The sequence below is a fragment of the Pollachius pollachius genome, assembly GCF_949987615.1.
Source record: "Pollachius pollachius genome assembly, chromosome: 19".
NCBI classification, from domain to species: domain Eukaryota; kingdom Metazoa; phylum Chordata; class Actinopteri; order Gadiformes; family Gadidae; genus Pollachius; species Pollachius pollachius.
The window spans coordinates 10,453,021-10,480,267 of NC_136952.1; the positions used below are offsets into that span (position 1 = coordinate 10,453,021).

The 27,247-nt window shown below is 44.6% G+C and overlaps 1 protein-coding gene across 1 annotated transcript in view; it reads right to left on the bottom strand.

Annotated features, from left to right (window-relative positions):
• Nucleotides 1-5,193: 5,193 nt before the first annotated feature.
• Nucleotides 5,194-27,247, bottom strand: part of ankfn1a (ankyrin repeat and fibronectin type III domain containing 1a) — a 101,507-nt gene continuing 79,453 nt past the window's right edge. The window contains exons 20-25 of the mRNA XM_079756823.1: nucleotides 25,641-25,842; nucleotides 24,343-24,511; nucleotides 19,515-19,681; nucleotides 10,895-11,117; nucleotides 9,781-9,973; nucleotides 5,194-8,690 (exon numbers count right to left, since the gene is read on the bottom strand). Coding sequence (XP_079612949.1) covers nucleotides 7,751-8,690; nucleotides 9,781-9,973; nucleotides 10,895-11,117; nucleotides 19,515-19,681; nucleotides 24,343-24,511; nucleotides 25,641-25,842 — 1,894 coding nt within the window. The 3' untranslated portion in view covers nucleotides 5,194-7,750. The remainder of the gene's footprint in view (nucleotides 8,691-9,780; nucleotides 9,974-10,894; nucleotides 11,118-19,514; nucleotides 19,682-24,342; nucleotides 24,512-25,640; nucleotides 25,843-27,247) is intronic.

Genomic DNA, 27,247 nt, shown 5'->3' on the forward strand with positions numbered 1-27,247 from the left:
AAAAAAAATTTCATTGGTGATTAATCACCATTAGAATGGCAGGATTAAAGTCAAAACTTAAAAATGAACGACAAACTGCAGTGGATACAGATGGTGTTTGTGGCTCCCTCTCCCCGTCTCCTACACAAGGGGCGGAGATGCAAGGCGTATCTCCGCCCCTTTCAGTTTTTGGTTTCCGGCCGCTCTGTGCCATCTCCTCGCAGAAGTTCTGCTAGTAGAACTGCTGGAGCCAAGATTAGCCTAGCCCTGATCCAAACCTGATCAGAGGGGGGTAATTAAAAGATAATAACATTATCAAATGTTACACTATACTACATCACATTATATCTTTGTTAAGTAAAAATCTGGCTATACCGGCACTTTGTAAGTTTTCCCATTAGCAGCCTCTAGTGGCTTAAATTGTAACTACAGTTAACATAACGACAATAACTGTCGACAGTAACTATTCAAAAGTGGACTAGATTAAAACGATTTATAGTGGAAATATTCCCTGTATGATTGACTTGGATGGGGACGTTTTATTCCTCTTTACACTTCATAATAACTGCAACTTTGAACAGGAGCGTCGCTAGCAATTGAAAACATCCGGGGCTGTAGCCCAGAAGATAGAGTCCTTTTAAAACGGGGGTTTGGGGGTTTGTCCCCCGAGAAAATTTGAAAATCGGCTGATGAACATGCAATTGTAACGTAGTTTGAGAAGTAAAGGAAAGACCAATCGTCATGCCTGACTCACTTCAGGGCAGGCCTACTGAGTAGGTTAATGTTTATGTTAAGGATAGGTAAGTGCACCACATGCACCAGCAGCCAAAATGAGACATTAGAAAAGCCTGTAGCCAAATAAACACTGTCATGCGCCTACCCGATGTCAAGTGGTCCGGGTAAACAGAAATATCGACGTGATGGGCTATGCATAGAGAATCAAACTTGCAACATTTTGCAACAAATGATTCTAAATCTGCCCATAAATGTACACATTTTGCGGTTTTCACTGGCTACAATATTGCATCTGTCAGTTGTCAAATTTGCTGAACAAAATGTTTAACTTCAATAATTGTTCGTAGTCAATTTATATAGTCCATTTATTTAAGCTCTCAACAGCATATACAGCTTCGCCACATCGGCGGGAAAACCCGGCACACGCAAAGTACATCCATGGAATCAGCCGTTCAAAGCCAGTCTGCGTGAACTGATGACAACTGGATGGCAGGGGATGCGGACAAGGAATACACCGCAGGGGGGGACATGAGAGCCCCAGCTCGCGGCATACTAGTAGCGTGCTTAAAGCGTGGAACAAGCTGGATACGGAGCAGGTGAAAAACTCCTTAAAAGTGTGTGCGTGTGCGTGTGCGTGCGTGTGTGTGTGCATGCGTGCAGGCGTTATTCGATTGCCTGGTAAACATGTACGGTAATATGCATACCGTTTTGAATAATACATTTGATAGTATTTCCCATCGTTGCTGAGCAAGAGTTTTGTTTGAAAGTTCAGTGATAGAAACAAATAAACGCCTGGGCTATTGAAGTTTTACGGTACCACTGTCATGCACCTACACACGTGGACAAAATTGTTGGTACCCCTCTGTTAATGAAAGAAAAACCCACAATGGTCACTGAAATAACTTAAAACTGACAAAAGTAATAATAAATAAAAATGTACTGAAAATTAATGAAAATCAGACATTGCTTTTGAATTGTGGTTCAACAGAATCATTTTAAAAAACAGACTAATTAAACAGGCCTGGACAAAAATGATGGTACCCTTAACTTAATATTTTGTTGCACAACCTTTTGAGGCAATCACTGCAATCAAACGATTTTTGTAGCTGTCAATGAGACTTTTGCACCTGTCAACAGGTATTTTGGCCCACTCTTCATTAGCAAACTGCTCCAGTTGTCTCAGGTTTGAAGGGTGCCTTCTCCAGATGGCATGTTTCAGCTCCTTCCACAGATGTTCAATAGGATTTTCGATCAGGGCTCATAGAAGGCCATTTCAGAATAGTCCAATGTCTTGCTCTTAGCCATTATTGAGTGTTTTTAGCTGTGTGTTTTGGGTCATTATCTTGTTGGAGGACCCATGACCTGCGACTGAGACCAAGCTTTCTGACACTAGGCAGCATATTTCTCCCCAGTATGCCTTGATAGTCTTGAGATTTCATTGTACCCTGCACAGATTCAAGACACCCTGTGCCAGATGCAGCAAAGCAACCCCAGAACATAACTGAGCCTCCTCCATGTTTCACAGTAGGGACAGTGTTCTTTTCTTGGTATGCTTCAGTTTTGCGTCTGTGAACATAGAGCTGATGTGCCTTGCCAAAAAGCTCCAGTTTTGTCTCATCTGTCCATAGGACTTCTCCCAGAAGCTTTGTGGCTTGTCAATATGCATTTTGGCACATTCCAGTCTCGCTTTTTTATGATTTGCTTTCAACAGTGGTGTCCTCCTTGGTCGTCTCCCACGAAGTACACTTTGGCTCAAACAACGACGGATGGTGCGATCTGACACTGATGTACCTTGACCTTGGAGTTCACCTTTAATTTCTTTGGAGGTTGTTCTGGGCTCTTTGGTTACCATTCTTATTATCCGTCTCTTCATTTTGTCATCAATTTTCCTCCTGCGGCCACGTCCAGGGAGGTTGGCTACAGTCCCATGGACCTTAAACTTTTGAATAATATGTGCAACTGTAGTCACAGGAACATCAAGCTGCTTGGAGATGGTCTTATAGCCTTTATCTTTTACATGCTTGTCTATAATTTTCTTTCTAATCTCCTGAGACAACTCTCGCCTTCGCTTCCTGTGGTCCATGTTCAGTGTGGTACACACCATGTCACCAAACAGCACAGTGACTACTTTTCACCCTTTAAATAGGCAGACTGACTGATTACAAGTTTGAAGACACCTGTGATGCTAATTAGAGGACACACCTTAGTTTAACATTTCCCTATGGTCAAATTGTTTTCAATCTTTTCTAGGGGTACCATCATTTTTGTCCAGGCCTGTTTCATTAGTTTGTTTTTTTAAATGATTCTGTTGAACCACAATTCAAAAGCAATGTCTGATTTTCATTGGTTAATTTTCAGTAAATTTTTATGTATTATAACTTTTGTCAGTTTCAAGTTATTTCAGTGACCATTGTGGGTTTTTCTTTCATAAACAGAGGGGTACCAACAATTTTGTCCACGTGTGTATACCCGATGTCAAGTGGACCGGGTTGAATTCACTGCGGGTCTCTCTTCTTATATCCATCTTACCAAAGATATTTTATTACTGTCCATCTCAACACTGATCTCACTAAGTCTACGTTTACATAATGACGGTCTGAACAGAAGACGCAAAAGTGGCGTCGCGTCTTCACTTTTTATTCCACGTTTAGACGAGCGTTTTCGGGAGGAAATCTGCATGCATACGGTGACGCTAAAGTGTGTGGAATTCGATTGGGTATGCATGTCAGGCGGCTAGGTGGTGCTGTGATACACTATCACACAACACCACCATGTCTGAGCGCATGTGTAGAATCTTCCTTCTTCTTTTATCTGCGCCGCGAAAACCAAAACATAATTACAGATCCTTCTCTGTTCAGTAATACTATCTGTACATATCCTGTACATTTCGTGGAAAGACTCCTGTAAGTTTATTAAAGCTGCCAGGGCAGCTTGACGGTCCGACGCATGGAAATAATACAACATGTTTGTTTATTTCCCTGTACTGGCGCTGTATGTGACGTAAACGCGTACGCAACGTGAGCAGATCTGAGCAGAGTTTTGCGTCTTGGCAGTGTAGACGTAAACGCTACGGCGGAGCGTATTCAAGTTTTCCACTCTGGAGGGTGGGTTCAGATTTTTGCGTTTTTAAGCACCAAAAACGCTGTCACCGTCTAAACGAAAGGCACTTCCGATAAAATATTTTGTCGTTTTTACCCGAAAGCGTCCTTTTGTAAACGGGGCCTAAATCTTCCCATATATGGACACGTCAGAATTTTGTGGTTTTCACTCGCTACAATGTTGCATCTGTGGCTGCTGATAATGCAACCACAAAGAAGTAAACTACCAGGCTATTTTCATCATGTTTTTTTTTTGACGGCACAGCGATCCGGGGCTATTCCCTAAAGATCCAGGGCTATAGCCTCGAATGCCCAGGTCTAACGACGCGCCTGACTTTGAAGCATTAATAAAGGCGTAGTTAATGGTGAATTCATCATTTATAAAGCATTGTTCCAACATTCATACCTTGAGAAAGCAATTCATAATCTATTATTAATTATCAATAAGATAAAGAAATAACAGTTCATAAGATCATTTATAACTTTTGAGTTCTATTTTACAATGTGTTAATGCTTTGTAAATATTTCATAATCCTTCAAATCATGATTAGTTCAGGTAGTTAGAAAGCAAGTATTTTGTGTGAGCTCATCTAAAGTGAGGACTGTCTATGCCTAACTAGTTGTTACTACTCATAATTTGGTACTGCCTGACTGGTATGTATGCATGTCATTTATAATGCATTGTAAAGCCTAGAGCTCCCACAAAAGTCTTCACTAATGCTTTCTAACTATCTTAAAGGGGAGCTGTGTAGGTTAATGGCATCTAGCTCTGATGTTGCCTGTCCCTTCCAACGATGATGGGGAGCTGAAGTCACCTGTACTGGACTGTAAAGTGCCAGTATGTACTTCCAAAATGATATAATCACAAATGAGTAATTGTCTATGACAGAATCAAGTAGCAAAGTGTCAAGTAATGAGGATCGTTGATATATTCATTAATGGCATATATAGTTACGTCTGTAAAACTATATAATAATAGCATACAAGTAAAACAGCGGTGCTGAAAAACGTTAGAAGAGTTAGTCTGTTCTGGGCTACTGTAGAAACATGGTAGTGCAAAATGGCGGGCTCCGTGGAAAAGGACAAGTGCTCCTTCTTATCTAACGAAACCACAATTGTTATTTTCATGGGAATAAAGACTTTGAATATGAATGTGATAGTCCCTTTCGGATACTACACTCACTAAATTCTACACACTGGCCCTTTTATCAATCCAGCCATAACATGTTATTTAAAAATGCTTTGCAACAACCATGCTAACTTCAAGTGATATTTCAAAAGAACCTTGAGTAGCACTTAACAGGAAAAAATACACCTAAAATATGTCCCAACTTTCCAGATTCTCTCTGCAAGAAGAACACATGGAACAAAGATATTTGTGTACAACTTCCACATGGGGCAACATTTATTTCCATTTCTGAAATAAATCCATTCATGTGAGGCTGAGACTATAAAAAATAAAACACAGGGAAAACCACGTACGCACTTCATCCAAAATCAAAACCGCCAAAAAAATATTTTCTTTACAGCAAATAAGTTAAAAGCACAACTTGAAGCAAATATTTTAGGGTACAACGGCACTGAGGATAGATATGTGATTGTGGTGGAGAGATAGAGGATATGAGGTTCTTCTCAGTTTTTGGCTGTTTGTATGTGCAAAGGGTGATCATGTAAAAATAAGGATAGTATTGGTATAGCTTGAGTGAATCGTCACACTACAACAACAACAACAACAACGTATGCAACGAGATATGAGCAACATGAACGGTTGCTTAAAATGACCACCATCCCTAAGCATTGTCTTGCATAAAGGCGCAACATACTTAAGGTTGACTTAAGATCCAAGTTTGTTAGGCATTTTAAGATAATTCATATTAGTGTTAGTTAAATAAAGTTGTCTCTTTTTTCTAAATTTTATGTAAGGTGTCTTGGAATGATAACCTTTATTGTACAGACATAAGGAGTACTTATAAATTTGATAGGATTAAGTCATGATCACCTGAATGATGGAGGACAGTGAAGTCCGACATTTAATATCAAATATAGAATAAAATAAATTGAATTTTCCTGAATGCCATTAAAAAATGTGATCGCTATTATCTTTTTACTACTGAAACAGCTTAACCTGATAGGAGCCCCATATGATCTGGAACCCAAAATATGTTTGGTCAGACGTGAATAATGTAAGCTGCCCCATTAGTAATGCCCCATTGCATCCAACAACAACAACACAATGCAAGTTAGCCTTCATTCCGTATTGGCTAACTATGTGCAAATATTTAAGACAGCAACATTAAAAACACAATTCAGTTGTGCATCAGTTGAAGAGTGTGCATGTTTGACAAGCTCTCAAACCCTTACGGAGTACTGGGTGCTGGGGTGGGCGTCTCTCTTGCTGTTTTTTTTCTAAATACCCCCCAAAATGTAAAGGTCACGTTTGTTGTTTGTGGTGCAGTCTGCCATGCGAACACAGCCAGGTTGAATCAAAGCCCCTTTGATACAACTGTACAAAATAAACAAGAAAAAACCCAATGAATCAAACAGTCCAACATAATTAAACCCGGCACACCCACAGACGCACACACACTCGCTCTCACACACACACACACACACACACACAAACAACAAAAACACGTTAAAAATTTGCCAACACACAAGTCCATAAGGCAAAGTGCAGACAGTTTTTTTTTCTCTTTTCTTTTTGTGAAACGGTAACCACGGAAATGGACTCCGAGCATCTCCTTGATGTCGTCATGCGAGGACGAGGAGGCACAAGCGGACACTAAGCTTTTAAGTCCCAAGACACACACGGGTAACACAGGTAATCCACAAACCCAGTGAACATCATGCCTACTGAACACGCAACACGACCTCCACCTCGGGATGCTGACGGGACCATGAAAAATAGCAACATCTGGGAAAACGCGATAAAAAAATACTTTAATATAAACAGGGCGGACGGCATGGGGGAGGAGGCATCTCTAATAAATGCAAATCTTTATGGGGTTAGGGGATTAAATATATGTTTTTTAGTGTAATAGTGCTGTGTTCATATCCTTTAGAGGTGACTCGGCTGGCTCCTCTCTTCTGGAAGAGGGGCGAGGGAGTAAGGAATATACTGGATATTTATTTTAATACAATTGTGCCATAAAAATATAGTGTCGGACATCGAAAGAAAATACGAGTAGATCAGAGCAGCAGCAGAAGCAACACCAAAAGATATCGATAACACATCCAAGCAGAGAGAGAGAGAGAGACAGAGACAGATGGAGAGAGAGACGGAGAGACAGAGTGAGAGAGGGAGAGAGACAGAGAGACAGAAGGAGAGAGAGAGATCATGATTTGATGCGACAATATCCACAGAAAACGACAAAATGAAATGTAGGAAATACATTCACGTCACTGGAGCGAGCGTTGGGATCAGACTGCATGCTCTGATAATAGTGATGGGGTGAGGGGGGATTCCTCTGTAGAAAACGTGTTTACGGAATACTTTACAACCGAATTAAAACAAAACTAAACAAAATGTAAAATGCCATGAAAACCAGTCTTAATCTCCTTCAGCTCCTTATACGTATATCTATATAGATATCTACCTATTTGTAGTAAATCTTTTTTTGGTGGATGTACAGAGTCTTGTGCAAGTTCCTGGTTGGAGAAGCAGTGCTTGTTTTTTCCTTCATCATTGCATTGAAGAATCGTTTCTTGTATTATTATCAACGTTAACAGTCGTGCCATGGGAGTCTTGAGACCGACAGGGAGTTGAACCTGCAACTTCAGTTTGTATCTTTGTTGAGAGTGTGAGCACCCCCTCTGCGAGAGGTCTGCAGTGGTCCCACCTGGAGCTCATGCTGGGGGTTTGATGCAGGGCAGACACATTGCAGAGGTGGCTGTGTGGATGAGTCTAATGTGGTACGCCCCCGTCCGACCTTTGACCCTTAAAGCGTGCTGCTCAGAATCTCTGAGAGCTGCTCATTGCTCTGGTCGTCTGAGTCCTGGTCGCCGCCGCCGTTGCCTTCCGCTTCCGCCTCGTCCGGCCCCTCCCCTTCGCCTCCAGACTCCGCCTCCTCCAGCACCACCACCGACACGCCCGCGCCCCTCCCCTTCACCTCCATCCTCCCCTGTTCCGCCTCCTGCTCCTCCCCCTGCTCCTCCTCCTCCTCCTCCTCCTCCTCCGGCTCTCCGTCCCTCTCCTCCCTCCACCGCTGGCACTCGTGCCCCGGGGACGCCTCCTTGCAGGGCTCCACGAAGATGCGGCGCACGTGGGGCCGCGGGTCCCTGTGGCGGCCCCGCCGGCTCTCCAGCAGCAGGCAGGACGACTGGCTGACGAAGGTGGGCCCCTGAGGGGACGGCAGCTCCCCGGGGCCGGGGAGGTCCGGGTTCCTCTGCCTGGTGTACACGCCCTCCGACAGGGAACCCGTGTGGCCCTCTCCGCCGCCGTGGCCCCTGAGCCAGCGCTGGGGCCCGCTGAAGTACTGGCCCCTGTGGCTCCGGGAGAGCAGCTTGCGCTTGCTGGGGGGGTTGGCCAGGGCGCGGAGGGGCGTGGCGGGGGGCCGGGGGTCCGGGTCGCTGGGGGACAGGGAGAGGGTCTCCAGGGTCTTCGCGGCGGCGTCCACCGGGGAGGGGGAGAGGGGGAGAGACAGGGGCATGTCTTTGGAGAATCTGGGGGAGAGGGGGAAGGAGGGTGAGATAGGGCAGGTTTTGGAGAGCGAGGGGGAGCGGCGCCCGGTGCAGGGAGAGAGGGCGAGGTCCTTGGAGAGGGAGGACGAGTGGGGGAGGAGACAGGGGGAGAGAGGAGCGCCGAAGAACGGAGAGAGGGGGCCCACGCTGTCGGGCAGCGGGGGGAAAGGAAAGTCTTTGGGGGAGCAAACACTGTACCTACGAGGAGACAGACACTAGTTCATTAGTTTCATTAGAACACGTCATTTAGGGAGGACTTGGAAAAGGGAAACAAGAAGAAGCCATTTTGAATGTCAATCAAGCACACAGTTTACTGCGGGTCCATTGGGTCGCGCTGAGTCACTTCAGCCAAAGGAGAAACCGTTGGAACTCGGGGTACTCATGAACTCCAGTCAAAGTTCTTCCTATTCTCATGCTGAACCTTTGCTTTATTGTAAGAATCTCACCGTGCACAACTATCATACACTGCATTCCACGATATACTGCACACTTTGCACAGATTGCTTGAGATATTTTTTTTTTTTGACCAATCAGATCACCCGATTTTTTTTTCTTTTCAGAGCGATATGATTGGTTGAAAACTACATATTTTGTGTTAACATTAAACATATATTAACTGTATCAATCGGATTGAAACATATCTCATTGAATCGCACCGAATCGTTAGAACATTGACTCGAATCGCATCAAATCGTTCCATATTAAAATGTATCGTCCCTGAATCGTATCGTAGCGCATGTATTTAGTTACGTATCGGATAGTCCTATAAAGGAGAGATGCACACCCCCTATTAAATATGGGACCAAATACTATCTAAATTCAACTTTGGTTAATTGGCCGAGAAATGTTATTGTATGTCTTGCCCACTCATGAACAATACATAACTACCTCTCCCTCCCTCCCTCGGTCTCTCCCTCCCCCCCACTTACCCCTCCTCTCTCACTCTCTCACTCCTTCCCTCCTTCCCTCCTTCACGCTCTCTCCCTCTCCCTCCCTCTCCTCTCCCTCCCTCCTCCCCTCTCTCTCCTCTCTCATTCCCTCCCTCCCCCTATCTTCCCCAGTCTCCCCCATCCTCTCCCTCCTTCCCCCCTCCTCCCCCCCTCCCCTCCCCCCTCTCTCATTCCCTCCCTCCCCCTATCTTCCCCAGTCTCCCCCATCCTCTCCCTCCTTCCCCCCTCCTCCCTCCCTCCCCTCCCCCCTCTCTCATTCCCTCCCTCCCCCCATCCTCTCCGCCTCCCCCTATCTTCCCCAGTCTCCCCCATCCTCCCCCCCAGTCTCCCCGGTCTACCTGATCTCGTGGATCTGGAGCACGTCGGGGGCGCTGCCCCCCAGTGAGTGCAGGGCCTGGGTGGACAGGTCCTGGGCCGAGGAGTACAGCAGGTCCATGTCCCGGGGGCTCAGGGCGTCGCTCGAGTCGTAGTCGCTGTCGGTGGGCAGGAACACCTCAGAGGAGCCGTCCTCGTCAGAGCCCAGCGCCGTGTCTGGGGCGGGACGGACACACACACACACATACACACACACACACACGTTAATACACACAGCCACAGCGACATACACACACAACCACACACACACACACACACACAGGCACAGAGACGCATATACAGGCAAACACATACACTCACAGGCAGACATACACACACACACACACACACACACACACACAAAGAACACACACACACACGGATGCACACATACACATGTACAAGCACACACAACCACACACACACAGTGGAAATATTTAAAATGGAAAGATAGTATCAAAAACATACATAGAAGCCAAATGTGAATGAGTTTAATATTTGGCTCAAGGTGCTTAAGGAATCTAATAGTCTCGGTCTGTATAAGTACACATATGTGCACTTTCATGTCAATAAATGTAAAGAAATTACTGCCAGCAAGGTATTTTTGATTTTTTTTTTGAAAGCTACTTCAAGTTATTTACTTTTTTACCAAGTTATTTACTGCAACTACTGCTCTATAAATAAAAAGCACCACAAAAATATTTATACTGCTGTTTGCTCTTCTCATTCCTCCCTTTCCTTGTATCGTAATGTGCATATTTCAATACTAGGTGTGGCTTGTAGCTGGAGCGCGTATTACTTTCTTACTTGAGCACATAAGCTAGCGATGGTTTTGCTCTCTTGTTTCAATAAATAACATAAAACAGACTACAAATCGGTTCAAACCATTTGCTGTACGAACATACTACAAATGACAAACCTAAACCCTAAACAAGACCAAGACATGCAAAAACATCCTACGAATGATCCTAAACGCTAACCCTGAACAATAACAGGAGCTAAAAAAACATTGGTGCAAGCTTTCTCTACGAACATTCTACGATTAAACAAATATCGGAGAATACATCGGAAAAAAATATTTGAGAGGGTGAAACCCACCGTTGGCGGCGGTACGCCGGCGGAGTTCGGGCGAGGGCGACGGGGTGGGCAGGTAGTCCATGGTGGAGGAGGTGGAGTCCGTCTTGGGGTCCTGAGGGTCGCTCTCCGTCCGGGTGGCACTCACCAGGCACGTGATGGGCACGCCGCCGCGCGGGTGCTTGTAGCGAGCGTACTGCAGCGCATCCGTGATCCACCGCAGGTCCCGCCACATCTCGTCCAGTTGCTGTGGTTACCGCAACGGCAACGGGGGAGCAAGAAAACGCAAAACATCAACGATGTAAAGTAAAGGATGTAACAAACGGTCAACGAAATCGTAAATATTGCAATGTCAAGTAAAGCATATAGTGTTAATCAAACGATGTAGAGGAAATTGAATAATGTAGCAGACGACAAACAATGGCATTTTAAGTAAAGGCTGTAACGTAAATTGAACAATGCGACACAAAGTTAACTATGCAACGTAAAGTTAAGGATGTGACGCATATATATATATTTTTAAAGTCAGCAATGTAACGCTAAGTAAACAATGTGAAGATTTTCGCATGGCATTGTGTATTGGGGTTAGGGGTTTCGACTTGACTCTCAGCCAAAAGGCACTGGGTTTGATCTCCAATGGCAGTACTGTACCTGTAGGCATCTTTGGGGGGAATGCTCACCACAAACATATTGGATTCAAATAACCGGCTTTGTCTAACAAGTAGGTAAGAAAAAATATTTTGTGTAACAATTCAAAACACAGAAATGCAACTAATTATTTCCGAAAGAATAAGCGATAACTGTTTTGTGTTTTAAATCTATAATGAACAACAAACCATTAGCTATTTTTGTCAAAATGAGAAACACAAGCCTTTTTCAGTTGGACGGAGAACTGGTTTCCTTTACAGATACAGTAAATTGTTATCTATTAATATGAAAAACCTGGCCTGGAGAAAAGCCTCAGCAGCAACACTATGCAAACTCACAGACTATTAAAGTGTTTTATGCTACTCCACACAAGTCATTACCTTGAGTCCTTCCAGGAGCCGTCCACTGTTTAGTGCATTGTTTACTCATTAAAACCTGCGCCCAGTTATGACTCTTAAACTTAAACAAACCATTCCAGCAGAACAGAGCTTATTTTACTTCCCTATATTATTCTGCAGAAAACAAAGGGTACCATTAAAACGTACCCATCAGGGGAGGACGAAATCGTTATTTTTTTGTTAATCAACTAATCATTATAATAAAGATATATATGCTTTTTTAGAGGTTCCAAAGGCGTTCTCTGTTTCACATCAGTTCTGGTCTTTCTGCTTGTCAAGCAAAGTAAGCCATTTCAGACTTTTTAAGCCCCTTTCCTGACAGCTATGCCATTATGGACTAAATAATGAATGGATGTATCCTTAATAAATATATATGCATCTGAATTCCCCCCAAGGCGGCGGCTACCAAATGGCATTTCTATTAGAACAAAGTGTGATGGCCAGGCAGACTATATTCAAAGAGCATACATTACCAGAGACCCTTCAGGGAAATGAATCTCCGCTCAGTAAAGAACTAAATGTCAAGGGACTAACAGAAGGCTGGGGATTGATCTTAATAACCTGGTCCAACACCTGACTCACTCTTATAAAAAACGCTATCAAGTCATTATCTGAATCATTTCCTTCCACCACGGGCTCACACTCTGTGAGGCCGGCGCCAGGGGAGAGATTGAAAGAAGGTCTTGCATGAATAATACATGGGGCCAGGCAGACATTGACCACACCTTCCTTAACCTCGTTGGGCTGTCACAGAGCGGGCGTTTCAGACGAATCTGTGGGGATGAGTGGAGGTTTTTATTCTGAACCATAGTGAACCTGAATGAGGCAGACTGGGAGGGGAAGGCTTTTATAATAGTCTTGGTGGGAGAGTGTGTTACGTCAATTAGTGTGTATTAGTAAGAGCAACTAGAGAAGAAGAAATTACCCCTTTGTGTAACCACAGCACTATTGCAAGGTATTAAGGAATATGGATGCAAAAGTAGTGTAATCAAGAATGTGTTATTAAAATGGAATACACAAAAAGTAACATATTCTAACAAAGATCCAGTTATGCTAATGGGTAACATTGAAAGCCATGCTCTCACTGTGCCTTTCCCAAAGTAAGATGAATACTTTGCAGCCTATCGCTACACAGACTACATCCGAAAAAAGGAGAGGATTCTTCACTTTGTTTTACTCTCTCTCTGGCATGTGTGTTTGTGTGTGTGCTTTTGCATGTGTGTGTGTGTGTGTGCTATTGTGTGTGTGTGTGTGTGTGTGTGTGTGTGTGTGTGTGTATCAAGTGAGTGCATGTCTTTGAAGAGAATGAAGCATGACAAAATGTTAAGGAGCTATTAGATGTCTGTCTGGAGGAGCCAAGAGAAAGAGAGAGAAAGCTTACTGCCAGACACACACACACACACACACACACACACACACACACATACACACACTAAAGCAGGGAGATGACTTGGCTGGAAGGAATGCCGGGGCTCTGATGGCAGACAGAGAGAGAGAGAGAGAGAGACAGAGAGAGGGATACAGAGAAAGTGCGAGAGGGGGGAGGGAGAGAGGGAGAAAGAGAAAGCAAGAGAGAGAGGGCGGGGAGAGAACGAGGGACAGAGATAGAGACAGAGAGAGAAAGACAGGGGCGTAGGGGGGGCGAGAGAGAGACAACGACAGAGAGAAAGATAGACAGGGTGAGAGGGATCGGGAAAGAGAAATACAAAGAGAGAGAGAAATACAAAGAGAGAGAGAGAAAGAGAGAGAAAGATAGACAGGGAGAGAGAGGGAGAGTGAGAGAGGGGGAGAGAGAGAGAGGGGGAGAGAGAGAAGGAGGGGGGGAGAAGGAGAGACAGGAGGGAAAAAGAGTGGGAGAGAGAGAATCACACAGGAAAGAAAGTGAGTTTCCGGCAGAGGGAATAACTCAAATCCAACCAATGTCCTTTTTGGCCAAAAGAGAGAATTTCTTCTCCTCACAATTTATGAATCCCTACTTCAGGCCTGATTTATTCTAGTCTTGTTTAACTAATACCACGCTACTGAAGCTCATCCCCCAAGAGTGCATATCACATAAATCAACGTTCAATGACAAAAGGTTACATATATCTATTAAAAAAAATGCCTTTCAACTCATCCTCACCCAGTTCTGTGTCAATCTATTTAACAAAATAGATGGAAAATACAAAAATACGTTTAGCAGGAATTCCATCCACAGCGACTTACAGTAAATCCAAAACATGTCATTAGGCAGACTTAGGGGGGAGGTATCTTGCTCATGGATTCGTTGGACTGTAAATACACGTCTTGAACCTAGAACCTTCTGGCTGGGAGTAAAACACATGTCAACAATGAGCAGCGTCACCCCACATAAGCGGTTATATATAGGTTATGATCCTCTATAGAACATGTTCACCGAGGTGTCGAGGTTATACCAAAGGTATAGCTCATAACAATAATCATAACAAGCTAGTAGACTAAACTGGTCTACCTCCCATCCCTGGTATGTGAAGGTAGCAGACGTATAATTAGTGTATGAGCGATGCCTGGGCTAGTCTTACGATTGACACCTCTGTGAAAAGTTTTAATTGGCAGCATGTCAATAGACAGAGTGATTCGTCCAATCGTCAAGTGGCTACGTCAAGTGGCTGAATCACGATTAATTTGGTAAATATTGAAATCACGATCATTCAAACGATTATTTTTGAGTTTGAAAACTTGATGCATTTATTCAGCATTTCTCTTCAAAGAAACACTTTGTAAATTCCCCTTAAAAAAAATACACAAAATGTTCAAATCCAAAATAATGAACATAAATTTATCAAGCTGTTCTATTTCTATAAAACTTTAAGGAAAAAAACAAATATACAAAAAAATTAAAAAGATTAAAATAAAAATATGGTTTCAACTTTATAATATTAGTTTTGAGATCGCAATCAAAATTTGATTATTCCGACAGCCCTAGTGTGTAGTAAAGGCAAGGTTTCCATCGAAAACTAGGGTGAAAGGGTAAAAGACATCGCTACCACCACCAACCCCACCACCACCTCCAACCCCACCACCACCACCCCTACCACTGCAGTCAGTAGATTGCGTTGGAGGACACGCACCCCTACCCTTCTGACGGGAAGCTTGCGCACGGCTGATTCGTTTACACGGGGCGATGGCTTTTGAGAATGCTCGGTGTACCGTCCAACTGCCAGTCTCACACGTCACATGACTGACGTCAGGGAATTTCCTATTGCTTTTGGTCCGAATTTTAAAGGGGTTTCCCAGCACAGTGATTCAAGACAAAGTGATTCACTGATTTGAAAGCAAAACAGGGACTGCCCAGGACGTCGGTGTTGCAAGCCCCTGTGCGTATGTGTGTGATGCATTGTTGGTAATGATGTGTGTGTGCGTGTATGATGTTCTGTTTGTAATGATGAGTGTGTGTGTATCGCTGTTTGTGTAATGTTGTGTGTGTGTGTTTGTGTGTAAGTAATGATGCGAGTGTGCGTGTGTCTGTGCAGGCATGCTTGGGTGTTTGTAATGAAGTGTGTGTGTGTGTTGTAGTGTGGGTCATTATCTAATAGGTGACGAAGGGACAGCATAACTTTAGGAGACAGGGCCAGACAGGGCCTGCCTGCCTGCCTCCCTGCCTCTCTCTCTCTCTCTCTCTCTCTCTCTCTCTCTCTCTCTCTCTCTCTCTCTCTCTCTCTCTCTCTCTCTCTCTCTCTCTCTCTCTCTCTCTCTCTCTCTCTCTCTCTCTCTCTCTCTCTCTCTCTCTCTCTCTCTCTCTCTCTCTCTCTCTCTCTCTCTCTCTCTCTCTCTCTCTCTGCACCAGAGGAAGAGGTGAGTAGCAGGTGACCTTGTGCATTCATAAAGAGGAGGGACATCATCCTACTGTTCTTTCCCTACCATGTAGGCAACAGTTACGTTTGTGTGTGTGTGTGTGTGTGTGTGTGTGTGTGTGTGTGTGTGTGGATGCGAGCCAGAGCGGTAGACTATAGGGTGGTGGAGTTGACACGTGATGCTGCATGGAAGGAATGCGTAGCAATTGAATGTGTGTCTCATTGTGCGCTGTTGCGTGTGCTGTATCTATGCATACTGGATGTGGTTTGGTTTCATATATGTTTGTCTGCGCATCTGGGTGTGTGTGTGTTTGGCTAGCGTTTTGGAAACATAGCCTCTACATTGATATATTATTAGTTACAGTTGCAAAAATACACATCTCTTGAGGTTCAGAATAGGAATATTGTTCTAATCGTTTGATTTGATTTATTGCTATAGAATACCACCATAAATAAAATAAAAAATAAAAAATAAATGCAATGCAAATATTAATGGCAGCGCATTCACAATAGATATTAAAGGTAATGGTATAAATATTGCAATTAAAATATCATGCCACGTTTCAATAACAAATGCTTGTTTTTATAATAATCAAAAAGTGAAAAACTTTTTTTCATTTGGTTTATTTAATTATCTTCCAAAAACTCTAAACTAGTGGTCAATAATATAAACCGGTTTATCAAACCATTAAACAAAGCGAACCACAATATAATCCCTTTTTATCAGCAATAAATTTGGATTATCTTTGTGTCCAGGGCCTCAGAGCCTATAATATCCAATATGTGAGGCTAAATATGAATAATGACGTATCAGGTTCGCTTAAACAAAAACACCCTTAGCTAGCTCAACACTCTTTATCTTTATTGCTTGAAATATGACAATGATCGCGTTCCAAATCTCTCTCCTAGTGGATCAGTTGAGCACGCAGCTGATTCATGCCAGATTGGACATTTGCCGACACATTTTGAGCTCCATCCGTCGTATTGTCTACCGCTGGCGTCTGGGCTGCAGAGTCAAAGTATATTTTCCCCTGTTAACACGTGGCGAGTCTAAACACACTGTGCCATTAGGACAGCATCACGTCAGGGTCCTGTTAACTAGGACAACACACACACGCAGAGATAGACAACCACACGCATGAGACACACAGACTTGTGCACGTATACGCACGCGCGCATCAGAGACGCACACACACATGCGCACGCAACCACACTATTACACACACATGCAAAGCAGAAAGACACACACGCACAACCACCCATTCAAGCACACACACAAGTACCTCCAAGATATCCAAGACATACTGTAAACTAACACGCATACACACACACGTGTGTGCACAAACACATGCACGCATAACCCATGCAAATGCAATCCACACACACTGATCCGTGTGTTTGTACGCATGCATGTATGTGTGCGTGTTGTGTATGCGTGCTTGCGTGTGTGTGTGTGTATGTATGTATGTATGTATGTATGTATGTATGTATGTGTGTGTGTGTGTGTGTGTGTGTGTGTGTGTGTGTGTGTGTGTGTGTGTGTGTGTGTGTGTGTGTGTGTGTGTGTGTGTGCGTGCGTGTGTGTATGTGAATGGCACTGAGCGGCTACTAAACCTCTGTACCTTGACAGACGGGGTCTGCGCTCTGCGCTGCCCTCCCCATTAACAGTTCACTCGCTCTAATAAGAGACACATTGCACAGCTCAGCGCAGCAGACATGCAGACGGACACACAGCCAATCCGTGGGTGCACGCACACACACACACTCATGATTATTATTATTTTTTCCCCTGCCCTTCGAAGGAGCAATTTGTGGTTGGGTTGGGGGGGGGGCAGGACAGGCCACTTTTTTCCATCCTCTAAAATCACAAGCAGAGTTGGAGTCTTGAACACACAAACACACACACACACACAGATACACACACATATACACACAAAAAGTAACACACGAAACACACACACGCCCACACTGACAGAAAGACAGACACACTCTCACCACACCTATTTGAGTGCGAGCCTCGGAGAGCAGTCTTGTGGCTTTGTGGTTGGTCTCCATTAACAGTGGTGGCTAGCACCGTGCTAGCGCACTGGGCTAGCAGTAGGCTAGCAGAAGGCTGAAACACCAGATGGCTTTGCTTTCATGCCTTTAACTTCTGACATGAGAGCAAGTTATAGGCTTCTTTAGCGCTATGAAAACAAGCTATTTAAGAGCTAATACTGCACGCAGTGAAGACTTTATGGAAACAATAAACTTCTAAAGGTGAATTACTGACTTTGGTAGTTTGAACTGTTTTTATTTTGTTTAAAAAAAATAATTATTATGGACTTAGAAATTGAATATACAATGAAAAGATATTGGAAAAATTGTTTAGTCAAAGCATTGACTTTTAAGACAACTTAACTATGAGTCATGCATTGTTTTTTGCTAATTAAAAAGTATTACAACTGTGTAGTGCAACTTCAAAGCGGCATGCAATGACGTTATGCTAGATTCGAGTTTAATACGTCTACCACGAATATGTAATATACAGGGTGCGATTTGTGAAAAAACCAGAGGGGGGGATAATTTTGAGAAACATTTTAAAATGTTTCAAAATGAAGACGGACCCTGTGTATTTTGGTTGTTAATTATTACGATGTAATGGTGAAAATACTTTGGGTGGGGGGGATAATTTTTATCCCCACCGAGGATAAAAATAATTCAGCAGAGGGTAGGACGTGTAAACCAGAGGGGGGGATAATCCCCACCATCCCCACCGGCAAATCGCACCCTGGTAATATGTTATGTGGAGGATTGAAAACCTTTCTACTACTAACCAAATTACTATGGGAAAAGAGTTGTTCCTTCAGCTTGACAATCTAAAGCAATCTCGGAATCCATTGGCTATTATCTGATGACGATTTACCCCTTGGGATATCATTCAAATGTTTCAGGGGAAGAGGACATTTCAGCTCTATGTACTGAAATCAAAGCCAATAAATGGCTCAACTGTCTTCAGACTGTAGCCCATGGTCTCCGAGCTTGTTATTCCCCACATGGACTGATTGCCCTGATGCAACCAAACCCCACTCAAACGTGATTGGTCAATACTTCTTTTGCGACAAATGTAAAACAGATCCCTTCCAACACCAAAATCATGTCCCCTGTCTAGAGATTCTGCATTAATATCAGAATCAGATTATGGAGTTTCAATCTAAAGAAACTGTTAGTTGGAGATGCTTTCTCAGGTCTCTGAAATACTAGTGTCTAGAATAGGGAATCTTCGCTTAAGGATGCCTCGAGGTATATTGTGGACATTGGGGAATCAAACCCAGAACATTTGGCGAGAAGTCAAAACAACCTGACCCTGTGGTTTTACCCGGGACCCCATTTATTTATTTGAAATCATACCACCATCATAAATAAGCAATATATCATGTTTAAAAGATGTTGAAAAATTATTCAAATGCTCTTTTGAAAAGTGTTTAGTTTATCGCAACCAACTGAAAATAAAGCGTTTGATTTCTCCAGGGACATTCATATTATTCTCGTGTCTTGCTGTTGAAAACCATGCAAAACATGAGGCCCATTCCCTGCTCGACCACCAGCGATCGAAGCTTTCCTCTGCGTGTCTGTGCGTGTCTGTGCGTACACGTAGATCATTGACTGGCAAAAGGGGCGGTACTCTCCCTGAAGAGGGGTGTGGCCTTACGTCAGCTTTCTACTGCCCCCCCATCTTCATGTCAGGTGACCCCAGGTAGGGTGCCAACTCAGAGGTTGGGACAGACTGCACTAGCCAGAACGCACCTGTATATAGTCCAGGATGAGCTGGTGCCTCTGTTTGGCTCCGGACACCTCCACGTCGGTAATGGCCTCCCGCAATGCCTGCTGGGTAATGAGGGCGTCCAGGTCCAGCACGGAGGATAGGCGACAGTACAGGCTGATGAATTTCTCCTTGTAGGCCCAGAAGTGGACTAGGGGGCGAGAGAGAGAGAGAGAGAGAGAGAGAGAGAGAGAGAATGAATTTGATTGGTTAACAGGAGTATCGCATCCAACAAGAAACCACAATCCACCACATTGGATTATTCCCTCCATGACACATGTAGGTATGTAGTTTTAGTATGCAGTTATTAATAGAGTGATCCATGTCCATGCTGTTCCATCCACGCAGCAGACCAGACCTGCGGTTAACGAGTGATCACAGCCAGCACAGAGAGGGTAGGGACTTGGAAACACACATGGATATCAATAACCAACCACCATGATTTGGCTGTCAAAATACTAATTAATCTTCATCACATCATCCAAAAAGCCGTAATGTTGTGAGAAAGTCAGACACAAAGAGAAACAAAAAAAGTAGACGTTGGGGAAACTATTGGCCTCTTCAAACGGCTCAGCGCAGAGCGGAGTCGAGAGCTAGCAGGCTCTCACGTTGTAAGAAAAGGTTTGGATTCAGCATTTGTGTCAATCACCCCCCCCCAGGTCGCTAGGCACCAACATGGGCACAATTGATCTTCAACTTCTCTGAAAAGCTAAAGCCCTCTGCTATTCTACAGAAAGTCTGGTAACACTTCACAATAAGGATACACTAACTTCCCCTAACCCTAACTATTAAGTTACAAATGCAGTATTAAGCATTCAAATATAGTGTTAGCCTAAGGAGTAGGGTTACGGTTGGGGTTTTGTATGTGGAGTTCGTTAGGGTTTGGGTTCAGGTTGGGGTTAGGATTAGGTATAGCGGGTTAGGGTCGACCCTCACACCCAATAATGTATTAATGAGGTTAGGGGGTTAAAATGAAACCTTAGTTAACATGAACATCATTATCTTACTTAACTTGAGCTCTATTTGTAAACATAAACAACATTAGTAAATGATACTAGACCAATAGTTAACTGTTATTTAACTGTTGGTTAAAGTTGCATCTTGTACAAGTGAGCTCCTCCCAGTCAGTAGGTGGGAGACTTTCAGAATCCAAAGAACTCAATAACAGTGTTCCTTCCACTCTGACTGGCTGTGAACTGTACGACTGTTGTTAAGAAGGAGAGAGATACAGGCTGGCCAGCATTTGTTTTTTGCATAATAGATCAGTTATAGGATGTGAATTTATGATAATTGAAATCACTATTGATCAGCATTGTCTACAGATATGTCCATGTTATTTTATGCTTTGAGCTGGTTGAAACGATACACTTTTGCAACTTGGAGGCTTATTCCTGCATTAACTGATGTAAAAGACTGTTTACTTTATGAGCCGATTTTGTAAAGCCTCCCTCTCTCTCTCTCTCTCTCTCTCTCTAAGAGAGAAGAGAGGAGTTGTGCTGTGTTTGTGTTTAGAGCAGGTCATATCCCAGGTAGAAACATCTCTTCTGCCTCCGCAACAGATGCTGTTCATGAGGACTTGTGTGCAGAGCGGGATAGAGAAGCTCCGGTCATACGTTATGCATTTAGTGAACAAATTCATCTATTTAATTCACAAAAAAACTAAAGTATGAATATGCATACAAGACAAGGTTTGTTAATGAGTCACAGAAGGATAGGACAGTAGAAACAATTCATCAGTTTGGATATTTCTATTCATATACGTGCTTTAATTATTGTGGGCATATTTTAAAAAACTATTTTAATCATTATATCCATCTATCATATATATATATATATATATATATATTTATGTATATTTTCTCTTTTAAATAATATTATTTCAAAATCAGACATGAGGAGAAAGTTGTAGTGAGCAGAGGGAAGCCACAGCAGTCTCCAGTCTGTCTGCTGTGTACAGCAGGGGGAGATATGGACGAAGCTGTTGATTCGCCCACAGAATCCCCAGGAAACCCACAGGGTCAACCAGCCTGGTGGGCAAGACCCAGGGGGAACAGGGGGAGGGGGGTATGCGGTAAAGTCCAAAAGGGAGAGTATTGTGAGCATGGACGTTAATGAGACATTAATGTGCTGTGTGTGTATGTGTGCACATATACGCCCACATCTTGTGTGTCAAGGAAAGGTACGCATCTCTTTATGCTTGCCGACCTGTATATGTGTTACGACTGTGTCGCTGTGTGTGTGTGTGTGTGTGTGTGTGTGTGTGTTCGCCTTTGCGTGACTGCGTGCAAGCCTGCTTGTGTTTTTTGCGTGCACGACTGTTTACATGTGCAAAGTGAGTACTTGCGCACGGGCATGTGTGTTTGTGTATGTGCGCGTGTGTGTGTCCGTCCCGCTGGAGACTACAGACTGATTTAGTGTGTCTCCCGCTAGACTGCGGGGGGAACAGATAGGAATCTGTGGATTCTCCACTCCGCTACCGTCACTGAGCTAACACAGTGCAGCCTGTGCACCTACACTGGCGACCATTGTAGGAGCACACCTACTCTCTCTCCCCCCCCAGACACACACCCCGCCTCTCTCTCTCACACACACACACACACGAACATGTGCACATGACAACACACAAACACACATGCAGACACAAACACATACGTGCAGACAAACACACACACAAATATGCATGCAGACACACACACACACACACACACACTCACAGACATTAATCCTCCACCTCTCTCTGACATTAATCCTGCAGAGTGCCAGTCCTAAATTTGTGTATTTGTATATCATTTGTACACATTAGTTCGTTTTTTAATGCGTCCAAATGGAGCCTGAGTGAAGGGGTTGGTTTCTATTACTGATCTGCTCTCACGCTCTGGATGTTTAGAGTGGTGCCATAGAACTAGTCCCCGTTTAAGGAGCTGCTCAGAGAGAGAGAGAGAGAGAGAAAGGGGAGTACTGGGAGAGGGACTGAGATGGATGGCGAGCCAAGATAGAGGCCCAAAGCACCTTGACAGAGATACAGAAAGATATACAGCAAGAAAAAAAGTCTTACAGACAACCCCAAGACATTGAGCGAGGTAAATACCAAAACCTTGCCAGAGAAAGAGATGGAAAAAAGGCTGAGACAGACTTCAAGGAAAATGGATAAAAAGGTCTCACTACAAATAGTGAGACAGGATGGAGAGAGAGAGATAAAGAGAGAGGAAGAGCGAGATAGCACGACGGGGACAGAGACACTAAGATAACGGATAAGAGAAACCCAGATCCAATCATAGCCTCCAGCGAGAGACGGCAGGAAAAAGACCTCACACCTTGAATTCCCTGACACCACACACACCGCGGGGGTCCAGCCGCCTGCCCCCTGTAGCAGCAGTCCAGCGCAACAAGCACGGCGCGGCCAGGAACCAGCACGCCCCTTCAGGTCGGCCCCCGTCCCGCTCTCAGGGTGAGCGGGGGGTCATGCATCGATGGCTCCGGTCAAAGGGTCCACCATGGACACGACAAAAACAACCTAGAGTTCCTTATTGAAGCAGCTGCTGGGTGCTCATTGCTGATGCCTTCTACGTGCATGCCGCAAGGAACTACCCTGTTCAGAGGGACCCTGTGTGTGTAGCGCTCTGCATGTGATGCATGGGACAAATAACGCACTTTGACTTGGCTGTATTCTTTCTACCCCGGCAGGTAAAAAGACGGACGCGTTCCTCTTTGTGGGCGGTTGACGGTGGGTAAGCGGACATTAATCCATTCATGAACTATTTGCAAACTATTCTAAGAGGGTTCTTTTTGGAACGTTGGTTCACCGGAGAATCACGTACGAACGATGTACAGTAGGCCTCCGACACGCATGCGTGGGTGTGCATGCTCATGTGCATCGGCTTGTACATACGTGTGTATGTGTGTCCGTACCCACTGTGTGTGTGTGTGTATGTGTTTGGCCCCGGGTGTGTGTCCGTGTGTGTGTCCGTACCCAGTGTGTGTGTGTGTGTGTGTGTGTGTGTGTGCGTGTCTATGTCCGTGTGTGTGTCCGTACTAGGGATAATAATAATAATAATAATAATAATAATAATAAATTGTATTTATAACGCATCAACAACTTACATCAACTCAATGACCTCAAAGTGCTAAGAATGAAGGGATGTCTCTTCATAAAATAAAAGTCAATAGATAAATAATAAATTAACTACGGAATTGTAATTTTTTAAATTAATATGCAAAAAATGAACCTGGGCCTACGAATTACACAATTTCATTCGAACTAACGATTTTTGTTGAGGAAGATCAACATACACACATGCTCTGGGGTGAGTCTGGTGGGTAGTCTGTTGACCGTGAGCCGTGCAGCGGAGAACACCCGCTCGTGGGGCACCGATGTCCCGGGGATGGCCAGAGAGCGCCTTGCTATGGTGGCGAGCCTCGGGAATCTTCTCTCGTGTTCTTTCCACCAGTGAAGGGGATTATTTCCAAGGGAGGGGGAGATTTCCCTCAAGTACCGTTCCACCTCACTACACCTCGCTACTTAACCCATAAACCGACGTGCGCAACCGGTCAAAAATATTCTTGGCGGTTAGCCGGTTAACGGTTAACTGTTGACATCCCTAGTCCATACCCAGTGTGTGTGTATGTGTGTGTGTGTGAGTGTGTGTGTGTGCGTGTGTCTGTGTGTGTGTGTGTGTGAGTGTGCGTGTGTGTCTGTGTGTGTGTGTGTCCGTGTGTGTGTCCGTTTGTGTGTGTGTGTGTCCGTGTGTCCGTGTGTGTGTCCGTGTGTGCGTGTGTGTGTCTGTGTGTGTGTGTGTGTGTGTGTGTCCGTACCCAGTTCGAACATCTGCAGCGGGAGGTGGAGGTAGCCGGAGTGGGGGGTGTAGGCGTTGGCCTGACCCGGGGCGGTGCACACGTCGTCCGACGAGGGCAGCAGCAGCAGGAAGGAGACCCCGTGGCCCAGCTCCAGCACCTCCTGGCCGTACACGCGGAACTGCTTCGCCTGGCGCCCGGGGGAGCGCACACACACACAAACACACGGAAAAACACACGCACAAACACACACACACACACACACACACAAACACAGAATAAATTTGCGTTAATAAACCGTTAACTAATTGTTTTTTCACAAATTTACTACTTGTGTTCATGCCTAATATGGTGTCCATGTTCACCAGGATATTGACTTGGACATTATTTAATAGGGTTAGGCTTGGGTTAACACTACCCCATTGACCCTAACACCTATATAGTAGTGGTTATTACTGCACTAACTCATTCAATTGAATGTTAATTAATGTACTCTAATTGTAAAGTGTTACAGGGCGTAAAATAAACAGAATAACGTTAATGACATTTTACATTAAAAGTTGAAAATTCTTCAAAATGTTTTAAATGTATTTAATCCCAGACTCTCCAGTAAAATGGCTTTGGACAAAAGAATGAGAGCGTTTAGATGACCTAACGGCCGAGTCAATGGAAAGCTCTTGGATTCACCACAGGAACAAGTGGTTCTTCTGCAGCATCGATACTAATCTTTGCTTATCTCAAGCCAGCAAGAGAGTAAGTGAGAGCGAAAGTGAGAGAGTGAGATACAGCGCTACGGAGAGACAGAAAGACGGAGAGGGTGGAGAGCTGGAGATAAGCGTAGGCGAAGGAGGGGAATTAAAGAAAATGCTATCTCCATTATTCATGGGCTCGAGCACTGAGATCCAGCAAGTAACAAGGGAGCGGGTAGAAGAGAGAGAGAGTGGTAGAGAGAGTTAGTGAGAGAGAGAGCGAGAGAGAGAGAGCGCTTGAGAGTTTGCTTGTGGAAACAGCTTTGCCTTGGCGTTTCAGAAGCGATTACACAAAACACTAACGATCACTTTATAAAAAGAGATTACGCTCGCCTCGCCAAGGATGAGAGTGAGGTGGTAATGAGATTAGCAGTGAGTGAAATATATATATCTATATATATATATAGATATATATATGTGTGTGTGAGGGCTCTTATGTGCTTGAGTCTATTGTGTGCATTTCTATTTTTGTCCAGGTGATGGTGTTGCTTTCCCCTCAGCAAAAGTCTTCTTGAGCTGTTTACCTGTGTGCTTGAGTGAGGGAGTGTGTGCGTGCGTGCGTCTGTTTACCTGGAGCAGAGGTAGGTTGATCACCTTCAGCAGGGACTTTAGGGCCGTCTGCAGTTCGTAGTACAGCAAAGGGGTGTGGCCATCTATCCTGGGCCCCGCCCCCTCGTCCTCAGCCTCCGCCCCCTGACCCGCCACCTCCGTCTTCTCCTCCTTCTCTGCCTCCTCGGTGACAGACTGGTTCTGGAGCCAATCCCATTCTTCCCTGCAAAGGGTTGGGGATACATCACATGGTGAGTGAGGGGTGCATGGGGGGGGGGGGGGGGGGGGGCGTGCGTCGATTGTTTCCAGAAGGGAATGCGATGGAGAGTCAAGTAACAAACAGACAGGAGAGCTCTCAGTGTGTCGAAATCGGAGAGAGAAGCCGACATGACTCCTTCTGTCAAATCAATAGATTCATGTTCAGGCAGATAGCTGATAAGTAGTGAGCAGAAAGCCAAGCGTTCTCCCTTGCCCCTTGCTAACACTCGAGACAGATCATTGTGTTGGTTAACAGTGATCCCAAATGGAGAACAATTGGCCTTGATGATCCATCTCACTCAAGCTTTCCTCAACAAATATGCCTCCTCATCTTCGTCTTCCTCCAGGGTGTGCCTCCTCCTACTCAAGTCTTTGCAGTGTTTTGACATCCCACTGTTGCGCTGAAACCCTCCCTCCCAGTTCCCTGTATCGTTTTTTTCCATTAATAGATCTTGCCCCAAACTAATCTCATACTTTCTGCTACTTTTTATTCAAGGGAAATCCGACGCCCCATTTCACAGTTGTAATTTTTTGTTGTAGTACTTGTGAACTATCGACCACAATTAAGCATTCTCTATCCCTAAGTGCCTCTCTGGACCCCCTCTCTCTCCATCTCCCTCTCTCCCCCCCATTCTCTCCCTCCATCTCTCCCTGCAGCTTGTTCTCTCTCCCTCCATCTTTCTCTTTCTCTCCCTATCCCCTACTCCATGTGTCTCTCTCTCCCTCTACGTCTCTCTTCCTCCATCTCTTCCCTCAACTCTCTCTCCCTTCCTTCATCTCCCTCTGTCTCTGTCTCTCCCTCAATCTCTTCCTTCACCTCTCTCTCCCTTCCTACATCTCCCTCGGTCTCTCTCTCTCTATCTCTCTATCGCTCTCTCTCTCCCTCTATTTCTCCACCTCTCTCTCTCTATTTCTCCACCTCTCTCTCTATATCTCCCTTGCTCCCTCCATCGCTCTCTCTCTCTCCATCTGTCCCTGCAGGTCTCTCTGCGGTCTCATTGCTCCCTGAATAGACACAGCATTCTCCTGTACCCCCCCCCCCACCCCGTCTCTCAACGACCAAAGCTCCCAAATATTTTCAGAATAATCTGAGCATGAAACATGCATTGGGGAGGGGAGAGTGGTCAGAACACACACACACACACACACACAGATACACAGCGGCCAGCGTTCTTGCAAGGCGTGCGGGGGTGAGATTAACAGCGGAGGACAGAACAGCAGCCCATTTTGTACTCCCCTTTCTTTTTGTCTCTCACTTCACACTTCTCAATCTCTCTCGCTCTCTATCTCTCTCACTCTCTGAGGAGGAGGAGGAGGAGGAGAGGGAGGAGGATAACAAGGTGGAGGGTGAGGAGGAGGAGGATGAGAGG